This window comes from Penaeus chinensis, chromosome 37 (genome assembly GCF_019202785.1).
Source record: "Penaeus chinensis breed Huanghai No. 1 chromosome 37, ASM1920278v2, whole genome shotgun sequence".
NCBI classification, from domain to species: domain Eukaryota; kingdom Metazoa; phylum Arthropoda; class Malacostraca; order Decapoda; family Penaeidae; genus Penaeus; species Penaeus chinensis.
The window spans coordinates 30,386,276-30,403,775 of NC_061855.1; the positions used below are offsets into that span (position 1 = coordinate 30,386,276).

A 17,500-nucleotide genomic window follows, 5' to 3' on the forward strand; every position below is an offset into this window, starting at 1 on the left:
TCTTTAATTTAGGATTTTATCTGTACTCACAAGGCTCTGAATTTTCCTTTAACACAATAATGAACAAGGGCTAGATGATATGAAACTTTTGAGAAGTCACTGATTTGCAAAAACTTACACTTTTTTTTCCATTTTTTCTTTCCTACATATAATACCTTGAAAACCTCACTTTCCAGATTGAGGATGAATGTGCCTTTGAGAAAATTTCTGGGGCAGTGCTCCCAGGCAGCTGGTCTCCACACCTCAGCACCATTAGAACACATTCAGAAGATGACAAGATTACGTGTTGTTGACAACAGTAAGCTAGGAAAGGCTGCCATGTTGGAAGGTCGACCCCCCAGGTGTATTCATGTATATAACAAAACAGGAATTGGACATACAGGTATGTGGCTGTTCAGGTAGGAATATGCATTTAAATATTACTATGTTAGTTTCAAGTTTAATAGTTTATTACAATCTAACATTTCAGATAAGATATGCAGTTAAATTATTAATTATAAGTCAAAATAAATTTCCTAGTTATACTTAACCCCTTGCTGACGGGTACAATATGTAGACATGTGCTATGCCCACTGTGAGTACTTGTTTGATTGTTTTAACACATAGATGGCTACACTTGTACTAAGTCACCAATGAGCCAGTTTCGAGTACTGCCTGTCTCGCCCGTTCACCCTTTTCTTCGATTTACAAAATATTTTACGTTATCTTATTTTGCTGTTACTAATGTTAAAAAACATTATAATAATTATAATGTTTATAATAAAAATAACACCATCGATAATCATAGCACTAGTAAAAAATACGTTTTTACCGCCAATTCAAATCAGGTACGGTCACAAGGTCTACTAATTGACTCCTTTATGTACTAGCAGAGCCATCTATGGGCAGACATTTCACCAAAAAGTTAGAAAATCGGCATAGCATTTTACCCATTTTTTTGTTATTTTCCCCGGCGGCATTGGGTTAAATAGACCCCCCCCCCCCCCCAAGATAAAAATTAAAGGTATTTGTAAAGCAATTTAAAGCTATATACAGCTATACACAAATGTAAAAAAGTGTACTGTTTCATATTTTACTGACTTAATTTTGTTAAAAGGTTGGAATTAGTACCGAAGATAGTAATTTTCTATCCACATAAAGCATATCTGTTCAGTCCTTTTTTTTTTTTTTTTTAAGTAATCAAAGAAACACTTGCTGAATTGGGATTTTCCCCTTTATTTTTCATCATATAATAGAAAATGAATCCAGTGTCATAATCTACCACCTTGTTTACCATTAAGGGAAGTATGGTCACCTGCTAGGTTCTTAAGTAGGTAATTTTGTTTCAAACTTTGTTTAAACTAAAGAAAGCTCAACCTATTGTTGGAATATGTAAGATAGCATGTGTTACCTTCCTCCCGAGGATGGCTCCTTCACAGTTAATATGATCAAGTAATTATGAATATCAGGTCTCGTGAACTAAAAGCTCATTATTTGGAGGGTTAAACTGGCCAGTACAATATCAGTATTCATACATATGTTTTGATATGTAAATATATACATATATAAACTCAAGACACTGCTGACTCCAGATTTTGTTTTGTCGATACTTCTGTATTTGAAAGTGTATCAGATGAGCTGCAAGTACTTGTGTTTGATATAAATTTGCTGGGCATGCATCCCTAATTGGTTCTGTTTTCCTTTGCAGGAGACAAAGTACTGGTTGCCATCAAGGGACAGAAAAAACGAGGCATTCTTGTTGGCTGTCACCAGGATCAGAAGCCTTTGATGCCCAAGTTTGACACAAATAACCTGGTCTTAATTGAAGACAATGGCATGCCACTTGGAAACAGAATACATGTTCCGATTCCAACAATGCTCCGCAAAAAACTCACAGATATGTCTCGACCCAAGGGTGCTGATTATACAAAAATTCTAGCAATAGCTACTCGCTTCATATGATTTATTTATATATATCTGTTTTTGTATAATGAATAAAATTCAGTTCATATAGTCTGTTTATTACAAAAGTTCTCTATGTACATATGTAATTTACATAAAATTCCTTTACAATGTTTTGTTTTATTATACATTTTCATAATTACATATGAAAACCATATAAAAACCTTCTCAATCAAGGTACGGTACATGAACATTAGGATACTTTTACACATAAGTCATGAAACAAATTAAATAAACAATTGTACACAACCTCAAAGTCACACAGCATAACTGTACAAAGGCTTTCTCAAAGGTAAAATAATGATAATGATGATGATGATGATGATAATTGTTAATATTTTGGGTTCATAGTTCTTGTGACTTCTGTTACATACAGATGGTGTATTGTTGTGCTCTTAATCATCCTATGTGCAAGGAATAGTCAGGGCTGCTATCAACTGCCATTGGAGGCTTTGACCTCAAGTCAGCATGATTGTCAGCTGGGCACAGTACCTTTGCAACATAAAATGGAGAGTGTGGGGGAAAAAAAAAAAAAATCCAGGTCCAGCACCAATAGGAAACCTACAAGATGTTTTGTCGGTATCTTGGTAACAGTAATTGGCCTTGGTAAGTCATAAGTAAAATAGACTAGTGAATTATTTACAATTATTACCTGACAAAATATACCTCCAGTTTCTTAATATTGTTATTTAAAAAAGAAAATCACAGGTATTAGCAAAATATATATCTATATACCATACCATGGGGCTATATGAAACAAATGGTACTACAATGGACAGTCATATATTTCTTTCACTTTCTTCGTTATCAGCAAACACTATTACTATATCAACGTATACATTGAATTTTAAGGTGCGACATTCAGGTGAATAATAATAATAATAATAATAATAATAATAATAATAATAATAATAATAATAATAATAATAATAATAATAATAATAATAATAATAATAATAATAATAATAATAATAATAAAATGTACAGATGCTTTACATATCCTCATGAAACAAACAAATGCATATAAAGCTTCCATTTTGCTCTTTTCATTTTAAATAATCCCATAGTATAGTAAAGTTGGAGACTTAAAAAAAAAAAAAAAAAAAATAAAGTCAACTAGCAAAGTTAGGTTATTACAATCTCCCTGCATGAAAATCCTCCCAAGTTCCTCCATACTTATAACCGTCAAATGCCTCGTCAAACAGTGGCCTACAGTTTACCTGGCCATTCAATCTGGCACACAATAAAAATACCCCAGACATCTTGCGGTGTAAGGAGTAGGATTCCTCGGGGGGAGCGCACATGCGGTGGGAGAGCATGACTGGGACAAGGTGTTGGATTCTGTAGGTGGTGTCTTGAGCTCCAAAGTGGAATAACTTATCATCCTGGAAAGCTTCACCTAAGATCATCACAGCATCTATGTGTGCATCTATCATGACCTGCGGGAGAATATGCAGACTTTAAAGATTATGTAATTGGTACACAAAACAAGTCAATTTCATGAAAGGGGAGTCAAAAATGCCTACCTGAAGTACTCTAAAATGCTACAGAATTTTGATGAACATTTAAAACATCAAGGAAATACATTTTTACTTGCCTTCGCTTCATGGCCTGTCAAGAATCCAAGCTGTTTGGAATACTCATATATTTTTTCTCTGTTACATGTTGCCGCACCATGGATGATCTGGATGTACTTGTCAACAAATGATTTCTCATAGGATCTACATGCCCCAAAGTCCAACAGAGCAAGCTGGTAATTAAAGATATTAAATCATAATAGAATTCATTATGTATTAATTGTAATGCAAGAAAGTGTCAACAAAATGGAATGTTTAAAAGTTTATTAAAGTCATATAACAATATTTGTTATGTAACAATCAGTCCAAAATAATGAGTATTGAATGAAGTAATGAACAAAGAGCTCATCATGAAGATAAACAAAGTTTTAACAAAATCATAAAGTTTAAGTAATAATGTATACCTGTTCAGTCTCTGCATTATAGAAGAAGTTTGACCAATTGGGATCCGTTTGCATGAAGCCAAATTTGAATAATTCCAAGAGGCAGAGACGTAGAATCTTTTCGCAAATATAATTTCTAGTTTCCTGGTCCATTTCAATACACTTATCTACTGGTACGCCATCAATTAACTCTGAGCTAAATACCTGCAAGGAAAAAAAATTAATTCCCGATTAGTATGATTTTTACAAGAGCTTGTGAAAATAAAAACTGCTCTGGGGATGAAAGGAAAAAATAGTAAATAATTTACTTGCCAATACTACAACTCAAAATTAACTAATTTGTTAATTTTTATGTTTAAAAATGTTTATTACTGTAATATGATTTGGTAAAAGTGGATATGCTGCAGTAGTAGTGGCCCACAAAGCATTTACTAAGAAATTGTTCAATTTTCAAAAATAATGGAAGAACTATCAAGGTGTGGTTCAGCACATAACCTTTCACCTAGATCTATTACTTTTACTAGTCATACTAGCAATATGAATATGAAATGTATGAAGAACCCTGAACCTACTTGTTTTGTACACAGTTGACTAATGACTTCAGGAACATAATACTCTGGATAGGGTTTAACAAGCTCCCTAAATCTTGTAGTACACTCAGCTTCTCGTATGTAGTCACATTCCCAATTCAATTCCTTTTTAGCCACCTCAATGACAGAATCAACATATAGACCTGAAGAAGAAATAAAAAGTCAATACCACTGTAAAAATAAACAATTACTAGATAAATAATATATCCACATCCTAATGACATGAAATAATTAACCTGATTCGTATACATATACATCTTTTACTGTATGGTGTTCAGAGTCATTTGTTAAGATACCTTGAAAATCACAAAAAAATTGTTTTCTGAAAATTAATTTGCATATACCAAGGGATGCCTAAATTTCTTAATTGTGCATTTGTTGGATTTTTAAGAACCATCCATGGTTGTCACCTTCTGGGAGAATGTTTGCAATCTTTAGTGTTCCTATGAGGTTGTTGATATCACTGTCTATGCCTTCTGCTACTCCTGGGTACTGAATTTTCATGGCAACAGATCGACCATCTGGAAGAGTTGCCAGATGTACCTGGCCAATGGATGCTGCAGCAAAAGGACGTTCATCAAATGTTGTTACTAATGATCGCCAGTCTGGCCCAAACTGGTCCACAAGGGCATTCTGGGGAAGAAAATTTCCTTTAGTAACACACCAAAAGAAATTACAGAAATGTTAAAACTGTAAATTCAGATTTCAGCATGATAATACTAACACATACACTGACCATACACTTTGTGTTTATTTACACAATCAGCCCACTAGAAAGTGATGAAGAACTAACAAAACTATGCTCTCCAGAGGAAAGAAAATTATACCTATTTTTAATTTAGTTCACATACAAATCTGCACTCAACAATCATTATTACACCATCTACAATTCCAATCAACTTGCCTCTAACTGCCAGGCAGGCATGAAGTCTGCAGACTGTCGCACTCGCTCAAATATCTTCTGGAGCTGAGGGTTGATGAGGGCATTGTCTTGGATACTAAGCATCTGACCAAGTTTCAGGGCAGCTCCTGCAAAAGGTGTGGTTAATTATCAGATACAAAATACCAGTATAACAGTATTAACAGTAGCTATATTCACAAACAAGTCATATGAATATTAGTCTTTTCTCCTTTTGAGGCAACTCGTCCTTCTCACGAGGCTACTGTTGCAGCTGCTGCTGCTGTTGATGCAGCAGCCATCCAAAGCATGATGAAGTTTGAATTCCAGTGGCATCCATATTGGCATATAATGTATTTCACTTTTTACTTTCAAAAATAAACTAGGTTAATAATCATTTATCTTATATATAACTCATCAACATACCTCTAACTCTGCAGAGAGTATCGACAATTCTCTTTGCATTGGCTTCAGTCAAAAATGGTGAAGCATCAAGAAGGGACCCACTGCCTTTCCCCTCATTCATGCCCAAGGACCTGCGGGTTAATTCTGCTAAAGTTCCTGCCCCTAGGCCTGCAGCAAGGCCGCCAAAGCTCATTAGTCGTCCAATGCGGGAGTGAGGAACCTTGCGTGCCTGAGCATTGGATGCCAGCTGGGGAGGAATATTATGGTGTTGATGAATAAGCTTTCAAACTAGTTCTCATAAACATGTAGTGTTTACCTTAACATGAAAAGCAGCAATTAATGTTTAATATTTATGATAATGAAACAACAGAAAGCACACCTATGGTTTAAATAAATGTCAAATATGAGAAAATATAGTCTGAATAAAAAAATATGAACAAACTTTGTTCAAATCTGCCTATACTTACAGTTGATTTGGGTTTGTCTTTAGCTAAAGGTTTTCTTCCCAGAAGCTTTGGCTTTGGTGCTGCTGGCTTGGGTTTCTCTTCTAAAGCCACAGACTGAGTGGCAACTGCAGATGCAGATGCAGCTACTGATGCAGCTACTGTTGCAGCTGCTGCTGCTGTTGATGCAGCAGCCATACTAACTGAAGCAACAGCTGCTCCTGAAATACTAGCTGCAGCTGCAGGTCCAGACCCAACAGTACTAGGTACTATGAAATCTTCCACTGTTGAAGATGTGTCTACGTTTGTGCCACTGGATTCTGGAGATGCTTTGATTACAACTTTTTCTGCTTCATCTTTGCAAATGGCTGGCTTTGCCTGAAGCTCAACATCGAAATCCTGAATAGTAGAAGTATTAGTTTCTTCAAGATTAATGGTCTTGGCTACCTGGGCTAAAGTGCTGTCCAGTTCCTTCTCTACTTCTTTCTTTACTGACACACTTTCAAAAGTACTTGGCTTTGCCAATACTTCTTCTTTGAAGCTTGTATGCTCAATGACAACTTCCTGTACCACTTCTCCCTTGAAAACTGCCTCATCAGGTATAGCTTCCTGCCTTATTTCTTCCTTGATAGCTGTCTGTTCAGATTTAAGTTCCAGTATTAGTTCTTCTTTGACAGCTGACTGTTCTGGCATAACTTCCTGTATTAGTTCTTCCTTGACAGCTGTCTGTTCTGGCATAACTTCCTGTATTAGTTCTTCCTTGACAGCTGTCTGTTCTGGCATAACTTCCTGTATTAGTTCTTCCTTGACAGCTATCTGTTCAGATTTAAGTTCTTGTATTAGTTCTTCCTTGACTGCTGTCTGTTCTGGTAGAACTTCCTGTATTAGTTCATCCTTGACAGCTGTTTGTTTAGTTGCAACTTCCTGTCTTAGTTCTTCCTTGACGGCTGTCTGTTCTGGTATAACTTCCTGCTTTATTTCTTCCTTGACAGCTGTCTGTTCAGGTATAACTTCCTGTCTTAGTTCTTCCTTGACAGCTGTTTGTTCAGTTGCAACTTCCTGTAGCACCATGTCTTGAAGACCTGTTTGATCTTTTATGACTTCCTGTAATACTTCTTCCATGGGTCTGGAATGCTCCTGTATATCACTCAACATTTTCATATTTTGTCCAAAGGAAGCCCCTTTCAGCTCATCCAGCTTTTCCTGCAGAGCTTGGAGTTGGTCATCTGTAATCTCCTTCTCCTCCACTTTAGACACATCGAGTAGGGGCTCAAATTCTTCCATCCTTCTCTGAATGCTACTTCTGGCCTCTTTTGCATTTTCCATTACTGAATCTCTGATGTTCCTTGCACCCACAATGGCCTCTTTCATCTGCTTGTCTACAGCTGTGTGTTCTGGAATTTTGTGCTCCTCGTGGCCCATCCAAGCTTCCTGCATCATGATCTCCTCAATGTTCAGCTCCTGCACCTCTGGATCATACATCGGGTCAATTGCAGTTTCTACTTGACTTGATAGGTCTGTAAATAACAGTAAATTTTAAAATAGTCACTGACACTGCTTATACATTTCTTGTTAAAGACTCCATTCACCATTCAAGATTTAGATCTTGTTGTTTATTACTGAATATTATAAGAAATGAGATTAAAGTTCTGCCTATGTATATACAGTGAACACCATGAACACAATACTAGCACTGTTTAATAAATTAATTCAAGATCATGTGCCTATTCTACCTGCTGCAGCTGGAACTGCACCACTCCTGTATGCTCTGAGGCCTTCTCCCACCATTGAGATGCGGGCAAGTGCCTCTGACACACCCTTTGATGCTTCAGTCTGAAAATAGTGGAAAAATAATATATATGAATTTATACAATGGACTTCTGTAGCTAAAGAAAAAAAGGGTAAAAAGAAAGAGAGAAGGAAATTAATGTAAATGCAAGTCAATTAAAAAAAATGTAATGCATACAAAAACTAACACCTCATTAAAAAGCAGTTATCATCATATTCTTACAATTATTTGTTCTGATGGACATTAAACCAATTATCCAACTAAGGAGACATTCAAACAAGAAATACTCTGGACTTAAAACAGATGGAGAGAAAAAGAAGTTAAAACAAGGATGTGGTATTTATATTCTTTGTTTATATATACTCTTAATCTAAGATTTGGAACAAAAATCCATGAAAATTCTATTTATATACGTACCACAAATTGCAAGCCTCAGCACTAGACAAGAATGAGAGGTATCAATTTTCTATTTTAGGTAAGGCCTTACCCCTCTTAATACACTTTAACCCAAAAGAAGCAAACAAACATTCTAAATTTAAAAAATAAATAAATAACAGATTTTACTTACCAACCCATCTTCTAATTCTCCCTCAACCCAATCAGTCACAAGACTATTACCCATTGTCTCTTTTGCGAAATTTCAATAATAAGATCAAATATTAAAATTAGAGATTCCACAAAAATATCAAGTACATTTAACACCAGCAAAATATCTATGTAAAATATCTGATTTCTAAACTGCACATTTTCCAGTCACAAACACAGGGAACAACTTAAAATCACTGCGAGTCTCTGAGTGAGTCTAGGGACAAAAGTATCTGGGAGGTTTAGCTATGACAGCATCATAACTTTTGGCAACAACTTCAGGAAGTGGTTTGCCAAGACTGCACAAGTTATAAAAGACTGCATGCTGAGCTAATGGAGTAATTGCATGGAAACAGACATGTTGTGTGTAATTACAGTAGTAGTTTCAAAATTTCCTCCTCTTTGTAAATTATGGAACAGTGTCAACATAACCATCCTATTAATTTTGCCCATTTTGCCCATATCATCATTAGATGTTTTCTTCTCCTTAACTTTTTCTACTTTTTTTCTCCTACACCTTTTACTGATGTGATGATTAAATTACCACTTTTACTCCCTTCTGTCTCTTCCTTACCTCCCTTCCTCTCCCTCTCTTCTACATCCACTCTTACCCCTCCCTCCTCCTCCTCCACCTCCTCATCTATCTACACTTCCACCCCTCCCTCCTCCTCATCCTCTTCCAACTCCCATCCCTCTCTCCCCTCTCCCTACTCTCCCACCCCTCCCTTCTTCCCTTCTTCTTTTCTCCCTTCCCTCCCTTCTCTCCCCTCTCCTTCTCTTCCTCCTCTCCCTCCTCATTTTGCTCTAGCTCAATTCCCACCCTTTCTCAACTCCTGAAATTCCTGCACAATAATTACTTGAACAACTTGTGGCTGCTGAACGGCCTTGGAGATAGCTTCCTGGAGGTTGGCCGATCCCTGCACGATCAGAGGTCGTAAGGAGGAGGTAGCCCATGCCTTGGTGACCTCTTGTGACCTCACATCGACCACTGCTGAGCCAACACGGGACAACCCACGCAACACTGACAGGAGGTCGCTCCCCCGCGGTGGCCTGGCCATTGTGCTGAAATGGGGTGAGAGGAAAGAGTCTGTTCAGTATTCAAATTCATAGCACCTTTAAGAAGACAAACTACTATAATGATTGTAGTATCTACAAATGACATGTGATAAAAGATAATAGTTATGTAATGAGATACTGTGGAAACATGCAACTCAAAAACAATGATGACTAAGGTGATGATGAGATAAAAGTTAACAATGATCATTCTTATTCTATTACTATTGTTATCTGTTGATGTAATTATCATTAAAATTAATAACATAATGATTACAGTTTCATCACTACCATTCTTACTGCTCAATGGCAATGTCAGTGATCCTTATTGAGTTTAATAATAATATAGTAATGACTGAAAGTACATTTACACAAGAAATTATGACTAAACTGAAAACAATGATATTAATACTGATGATGAAAATAATGACAACGATGATGATAAGTGTACTAATAGAATAGAAATAGATAATGATATAATAATGAGACCAAAATATAATATAAAAAACAACAACAATTATAATAAAATAATATTAATGACAACATAAATAGCAGTAACAATAATTGTTAAACCAACCTCAATAATAATAATAAAAACAGTATTAATAATAATTATTACTATTACTATTAAGAACAACAAGAAGAACAATATTAAAATATTAGATTAACAATAATAACAATAATAATAGTAATAATAATAATAATGATAATAATAATAATTAAATGAACAGTTGTAGTTATAATAACAACTGCAACATTGTTTAACCAGACATAAATACATAACAATAATAATGATAATAATAGTACTATAACTATTCCTAGCAATAGTATAATAATAGTAGTAGTAGTAATACTACTAGTAATACTACTAGCAACAGTATAATAGTAGTAAATATAACAATAACCATAATAATAGTAATACTAACAGTAACAGTAATTGGTTACCCCCCCCCCCCCCATCCCTTGTTCGCTGTTGTCGAGGGCGCTTAGCAGACAGCGGCAGAGGCCCAATGCAGGGGATCACTCCTGCCTTGGACTTCAGCCCTCGCTTCAACTAATTTTGCAAGGTCTTTTCTTCTCCTCCTTTCCTCTTCTTTCTCTTCTTCACCCCCTTCAGTCCACTTATCCAAATTAACTCATTCTACCCTTTTTCGCCACAATACTTTACCATAGTGCTATGTGACTTTTGATGTCTAGCACTTTTAATTGTTTTAACCTTAAATAAACAAAAATAATAAACAATATAATGACTATTATTAGTGTCAGTATTGACAATTATAATAGCATTAATAGCTACCAAAAGCAATAGGGGTGGGGAATAACAAGTCACAGGTAAACATAAGCAATTTTCATTCCTGGTGAAGGTAAATAGAGAAGAGGGTCATCATCATCATCATTTGGAAGCTAACCCCGGCAGAGGCGCATATCCGCATCCACCCTTTGCTTCCACCTACGAGGGTCCCTCATGGCGAGCCGGCAGGAAGGGGCCCGGCCCATCTCTAGCTCCTCACGACAGGTTTGATCAATCTGCCCAAGCCACAACTTCTCGGTCGTCCCACAGGCCTCCTCCACCCAGGGTTGTCTCGGACAGAGACGACCTGGTGGGCAGGGTCATCCCGCGGGAATCGAGCCAAGTGGCCGTATAGCCTGCGTTGGCGATCGCGGATTGTGCAAGTAACAGGTCCTGTACCGGTCTCACGGTGCAGCCGTTGGTTGGACACATGGTCTCGCCAAATGCACCCTATGATCCGGCGCAAGGATCTGTTACAAAAGACATCAAGACGAGATTCCAAAACACAAGATAGCGTCCATGTTTCACTACCATATAGTAAAACTGGCAGTATCAGGACCTTGAAAACACGTAGTTTGGTCCTTCTGCACAGGTACCGGCATCTCCAAATATTCTTGTCGAGAGATTTCATGACCCCTGCTGCCAGGCCAATAATGATGCTAGTATCTACATCATAATCATATAACTTCACGAGCATGTCTTAAAAATATATCTACTGTTTATGGGGACGGAGTCATATATCAACAAACTGGAAGAAAATGGGAAGTTTGATGGTGCACTCTATGATGTATTAATCAGTAACGATTATGATGTAGATGTATTTGTGCGTACGTGCATATATGTGTGTGTGTGTGTGTGTGTGTGTGTGTGTGTGTGTGTGTGTGTGTGTGTGTGTGTGTGTGTGTGTGTGTGTGTGTGTGTGATTTACATATACATGCTTTCTCTTCATTTTGTATTTGTTATGAGAATATGCAATGTGATATAATATAAAATATTCTACATCTATATGATGTGATCCTAAGAAGTATCCCTCATAGGTAATATGGGAAAACATGACCATCTTCACTAGACCATCATGCTCTAGCAACAAAATGCTAATATTGGAAATTTACACTGCCATCACAGATAATAATAAAGAGCATAAGCTTTAATATTATATTGCTTTCATATTATGGCCATGGGTTAGAAGAGCGAGGTTTATCTTCCGTATGCCTATGCTTTTAATCAACATTTCGATTTGTCATGTCCAGGCAACAATAGTCATTGTTTTCATTATATCATGGTTTAGCCTTCGGCATATTAAGGCTTCCAAAAGTGTTCCATGACGAATGAGATTCAGGGAAGCATGTCAAGCACATTTATATTTTGCTTACATAATGTGTTTGTATGATGCCAAGAATACTATTAAAATTAATTAATAATTTTACTTATTGTGTATGCATAATTGAATGTAGAGGCGAAAGTTCATATAAAATTTTATATCTAATTAATATTAATTAATAAAAAATAACATTTTCAAAACATTAAAAGGAGTGTGAAACTCGAAACCGGTGTCGATAGACGAATGAAAAGGTATGATGGGAGGCGGTTAGTGCCGGCACATTTTCAATTGATTTCGATAGTTATCCGTCGTTAAATTTGTAATTTCAAGAAAATAATAACTAACAACTTGTATTAACTCTTTGATACGGTTCACAACTCGATTATGATTCCTAGAAATGGAGGTGGAGTCCGACTTTTGGCACAGCCTAATAACAGAGGCAGCGTGACTGTTACGACAGCATGGGCAAGTATATCGAGCGAAGACTAGCGATACTTTACAGTGTCGTGAAACAGATTTTTGCCAGCGGTAATGTGGGCTATTATGTACGCACACTCAAAAGAAGAAAAAAGGAAGAATAAAATGGAAACGATAAGGAACGGGACCCAGAGCCTACAGGCAAGAACACAGTTTTGTGAAAACCGTTATCATTTAGACAAGTGCTTTCGGCCTCCCTTACCCCCTCCCTTCTTCCTTCTCTCTCCTCTCCCTTCTTCCCTCTCTCTCTTCTTCCTTCGCTCTCCTCTCATCCTTCCCATCTCTCTTCTCCCTTCTTTCTTTTCTCTCCTCTCCCTCCTTCTTCCTTCTCTCACCTCCCTTTTTTCTCTCTCCTCTGCCTCCCTTACCCCCTCCCTTCTTCCTTCTCTCTCCTCTCCCTTCTTCCCTCTCTCTCTTCTTCCTTCGCTCTCCTCTCCTCCTTCCCATCTCTCTTCTCCCGTCTTTCTTTTCTCTCCTCTCCCTCCTTCTTCCTCCCTTTTTTCTCTCTCCTCTGCCTTCCTTACCCCCTCCCTTCTTCCTTCTCTCTCCTCTCCCTTCTTCTTCCTTCGCTCTCCTCTCCTCCTTCCCAACTCTCTTCTCCCTTCTTTCTTTTCTCTCCTCTCCCTCCTTCTTCCTCCCTTTTCCTTCTCTCTCCTCCCTTTTTTCTCTCTCCTCTGCCTCCCTTACCCCCTCCCTTCTTCCTTCTCTCTCCTCTCCCTTCTTCCCTCTCTCTCTTCTTCCTTCGCTCTCCTCTCCTCCTTCCCATCTCTCTTCTCCCGTCTTTCTTTTCTCTCCTCTCCCTCCTTCTTCCTCCCTTTTTTCTCTCTCCTCTGCCTTCCTTACCCCCTCCCTTCTTCCTTCTCTCTCCTCTCCCTTCTTCTTCCTTCGCTCTCCTCTCCTCCTTCCCAACTCTCTTCTCCCTTCTTTCTTTTCTCTCCTCTCCCTCCTTCTTCCTCCCTTTTCCTTCTCTCTCCTCCCTTTTTTCTCTCTCCTCTGCGTCCTTCCATCTCTCTCCTCTCCCTCCTCTCCTCACCCTCCTCCATTCCCTCGAGAGCCACTGTCAACTACGTGGCTCCTCGTGCCCTCGGGGGGTGGGGTCAGGGAAGGGAAAGGGAGTATATGTGACGTCACCAAAACAAATCTATATAATCTGTGGCTTCCTTATCTTTAATCTCTTTTAAGTGCCTTTTTAAAAGTCTAATTCATATTACTTAATAAGAGATAGAAAATTCAAGGACGTTTGGTAACATATATAATAACATTGGCAATCAGACCAAAATGCCTATCGAAGTGATGAATAACTAATTATACAACGAAACGAAATGACCAAAATATATGTCAGTTTTAGCTTCATTGTTCGTTTTTCTTCCCAGTAATGACCAAACAAAGACATGCTGATATAAAAATAAAACTTATTTTCGGCGGCACAAGGAAAACCGAGAGACATATTTACTTTCCTCCTCTTGGCGCGACATATATATCGTTTCGTAAAATACAACGGGAAAAGTTTATTTGTATTACATAATGACATAATTAGATGTGATTAATAAAAGAAGAAAACAGAATGAAAGAAAGAATGTCTGATTGATCAATTTAAATATGTTGAAAAGTATTTATTTAATCCCAGTTAATTAATTTCCATTTTCATTTGTAACAGCTACTGGCGCGCTTAGCAACAAGACCACACTGATTACATACAAGATAGTAAAAAATAAGCATTTGTTAGCATGTAGAAAAAAGCATTTGTCTATATGTATGTATATCTTGTACCTAACAAGCAGAAAACGCTAATCCAACATAGGTGTTTATCCAATTTCTTATCATTAGAATGAAAAATCAACCAACAATTCCATTCATAACTACTTATGTGAAATGAAAGAAAAAAAAACATGCGCCACTTGCTAATCCAAAGTATGAATGAATGTGCGTTTGATTTAATTCATTTAATTTCTTGTCTATTTTTTTTTTTTTTATTATTATTATTTTTGTTGTTTACAGTTATTTAAGCGTTTGTACTACGTGTGTCAACAGACGACGAGGACGCGACCCAAGTACACGAAGACCTCGGACATGACACAAGGTCTTTGTCAAGCAAGGGCACGGGGAAGAAAGAAGGTGAGGAGGAGGAGGGGGGATAGAAGTAGCAGGAGAACAGGGCAGCACGTACCAAGCGGAGACGGGGTATAGCGTGCCACGTTTTACCTCTCTCCTCCTGGGCCAGTCTTCCTCATTGAGCGTGGCGGACTACACCTGCCCTCGCTCACCTACTCTCGCTCGCCATCTCTGGGCAAATCGGACAAGTTTAAATAGGCGTTCGTTTCGATACCTTGTGATCTGTGATTATTTGTATTATGTCTTAAGCTAGAAGTGTTTACTGTGAAACCTGCTATACAATTAACTTATTAAATACATAAATGTAGTTAGAAGTATTTAGTATCTAACATGCAAAATAAGTATCGTTTAACATATAAAATAATTCTGGAAAGCGGCTTGGAACAGTGATTTGAACACTTAAATCATATACATCTATGAACAACAGTTACAATCAGATGTTCTATAGGCCTGAAAGCAACTGGACAAAAGGAACCTTATATGTGTGTGCTTGCATTTGCGTTCATGTATGTATCTATCCACAAAGTGTACAAGAACAAACGATCTAGTCCGAGGCAAGTGAGATTCCACTCGTTGGAAAGTGAACAGATGAACAGGAAGAAGAAAAAAAAGTTGAACAGAGAGAAAATGCCACGGCAAGGTCGATCACACACACACACACACACACACACACACACACACACACACACACACACACACACACACACACACACACACACACACACACACACACACACACACACACACACACACACACACACACACACACGCACACACGCACGCACGCACGCACGCACGCACGCACACACACACACACGCGCGCACACACACACCTACACACACACACACACACACACACACATACACATACACATACACATACACATACACATACACATACACACACACACACACACACACACACACACACACACACACACACACACACACACGCACGCACACGAACTCTCTCCACATATACACAAATAAATAAACTTACTAATAAAGCTAAATAAATAGGCGGAATATAATCGTTTCGGGGTTGCAATAACAGTGTAATATTTACGTAGTAGAATTTATTCGCTTATCTTATCAACTAGCTTAATGAACTAAACAGATAAAATACCTAAATAATCAGTCATGACGATTAGATTAATAGTTTCCTATCAAGTACGGCTGCTAAACTTCATAGCAATGTCATGACACTTAACAGCAACTGGCTAATCCCATGTTCTAACCAGCTGGCCTCCATTACGTAATTTAGGACCACAAATGTTATCAATAATAAACAAATCTGGTACACTGTCATGCCAGACGCTGGGTATAGATTGATATATTAATATCTGATCGCTTGTGAACAATGAAAAAGAAAAGACAAAATGCTGTCTCTTATGCTTCACTAGCCGTATCAGTTGTTGGCTCGTGTGAAAACGTGTTTTCTTTGGGGACAAACGACTGCAACACGAATGTTCATAATCATTACGCAGGCACTGATACATTCTCCACCCATACCAAGGGGAAAACAATCAAATTTGAGAAAAACTCAAGCACAACGGGACAAACTCCCATGAAGGACAGGTGTGTGTGCGTGTGGGGGCGGGCGGCCTCCGAACGGCGACAGCACCTGCAGAAGCAGCTGCCCTTCGCACAACACGCTTAACCTGTCCTCCGTCGCCGCCTACGTGGTTTATCGACACCTCTGTCTGCTGTTGCTATATAATCATGAAATACAGGTTTTCATTTATTCTTAAAGGGCAAAATATTTATGTATGATTTTTTTATTACCAAATTTCCTTTCATCTCTTTCTTTTCTCATATCATTTCCTCTTCTTTTCATATACTTCAACTACTCTGATCTTTCTCGTAATCAAATGAAGCATGAGCAAATCATCTGACACTTCTATAACTACCTTCCGATATCAGATATTGATAAAAAAAATATAAAAAAATATTAGTTATACTAACCAGGATCATGAATTGAGGTATGGCACCATAAATGTCATAAATCTATACCATGAATGTCACATTTAACAATAACCTCAACCTGATCAGACAATTCCTCAACACTTGCTCTTGTACTGTACGCGATAAAATCAAAGATAAGTCTTCTTCGCTTTACCACAGGGAGTCAGTGAGCTTTTTTTCGCACGGCAAAAAGTTCGTTCTTTCAGAAGGCCTCAATTTGATGCTCCTTTCTTTCTCGACATCTGTTATTTCTTCACTTTACATACACCCTGTTCTTTCTTCCTCTCTCTCTCTCTCTCTCTCTCTCTCTCTCTCTCTCTCTCTCTCTCTCTCTCTCTCTCTCTCTCTCTCTCTCTCTCTCTCTCTCTCTCTAAAGACAGCCAGTATGGATAAGCGCACATTTCCATCCCAAATTCCTTAGCGAATTAAAAATAAGTTCACAGCAGAAAACAGGATGAGACAAGTGTGATAGTAGCACAGAAAATGATAATGGTGGAGATAATAATAATGAAAATTATAACTTCCTCATCGACAGGTTTCCGATCCCCTGCATCAACTGACCCGTTTCCCGCAGAAGTGAAATCACACCATGTAGAAACCGAAGGGGAGGCGCTTCCAGCAAGTCGCACAGGCCTACCTCTCTGCCGCCTCCTGAGCCGGCGCACTCGGA

At 37.9% G+C, this 17,500-nt stretch overlaps 2 protein-coding genes across 2 annotated transcripts in view; one reads left to right on the top strand and one right to left on the bottom strand.

Annotated features, from left to right (window-relative positions):
* The window catches only part of LOC125045525 (39S ribosomal protein L14, mitochondrial-like), a 7,151-nt gene extending 5,099 nt beyond the window's left edge, over nt 1-2,052 (top strand). The window contains exons 2-3 of the mRNA XM_047642834.1: nt 177-382; nt 1,688-2,052. Of these exons, the coding sequence (XP_047498790.1) occupies nt 184-382; nt 1,688-1,941 (453 nt within the window). The 5' untranslated portion in view covers nt 177-183 and the 3' untranslated portion in view covers nt 1,942-2,052. The remainder of the gene's footprint in view (nt 1-176; nt 383-1,687) is intronic.
* LOC125045524 (atypical kinase COQ8A, mitochondrial-like) overlaps nt 1,985-17,500 on the bottom strand; it is a 16,394-nt gene continuing 878 nt past the window's right edge. The window contains exons 2-11 of the mRNA XM_047642833.1: nt 9,469-9,673; nt 7,971-8,070; nt 6,262-7,754; nt 5,816-6,041; nt 5,396-5,520; nt 4,902-5,124; nt 4,474-4,634; nt 3,923-4,105; nt 3,539-3,691; nt 1,985-3,380 (exon numbers count right to left, since the gene is read on the bottom strand). Of these exons, the coding sequence (XP_047498789.1) occupies nt 3,075-3,380; nt 3,539-3,691; nt 3,923-4,105; nt 4,474-4,634; nt 4,902-5,124; nt 5,396-5,520; nt 5,816-6,041; nt 6,262-7,754; nt 7,971-8,070; nt 9,469-9,669 (3,171 nt within the window). The 5' untranslated portion in view covers nt 9,670-9,673 and the 3' untranslated portion in view covers nt 1,985-3,074. The remainder of the gene's footprint in view (nt 3,381-3,538; nt 3,692-3,922; nt 4,106-4,473; nt 4,635-4,901; nt 5,125-5,395; nt 5,521-5,815; nt 6,042-6,261; nt 7,755-7,970; nt 8,071-9,468; nt 9,674-17,500) is intronic.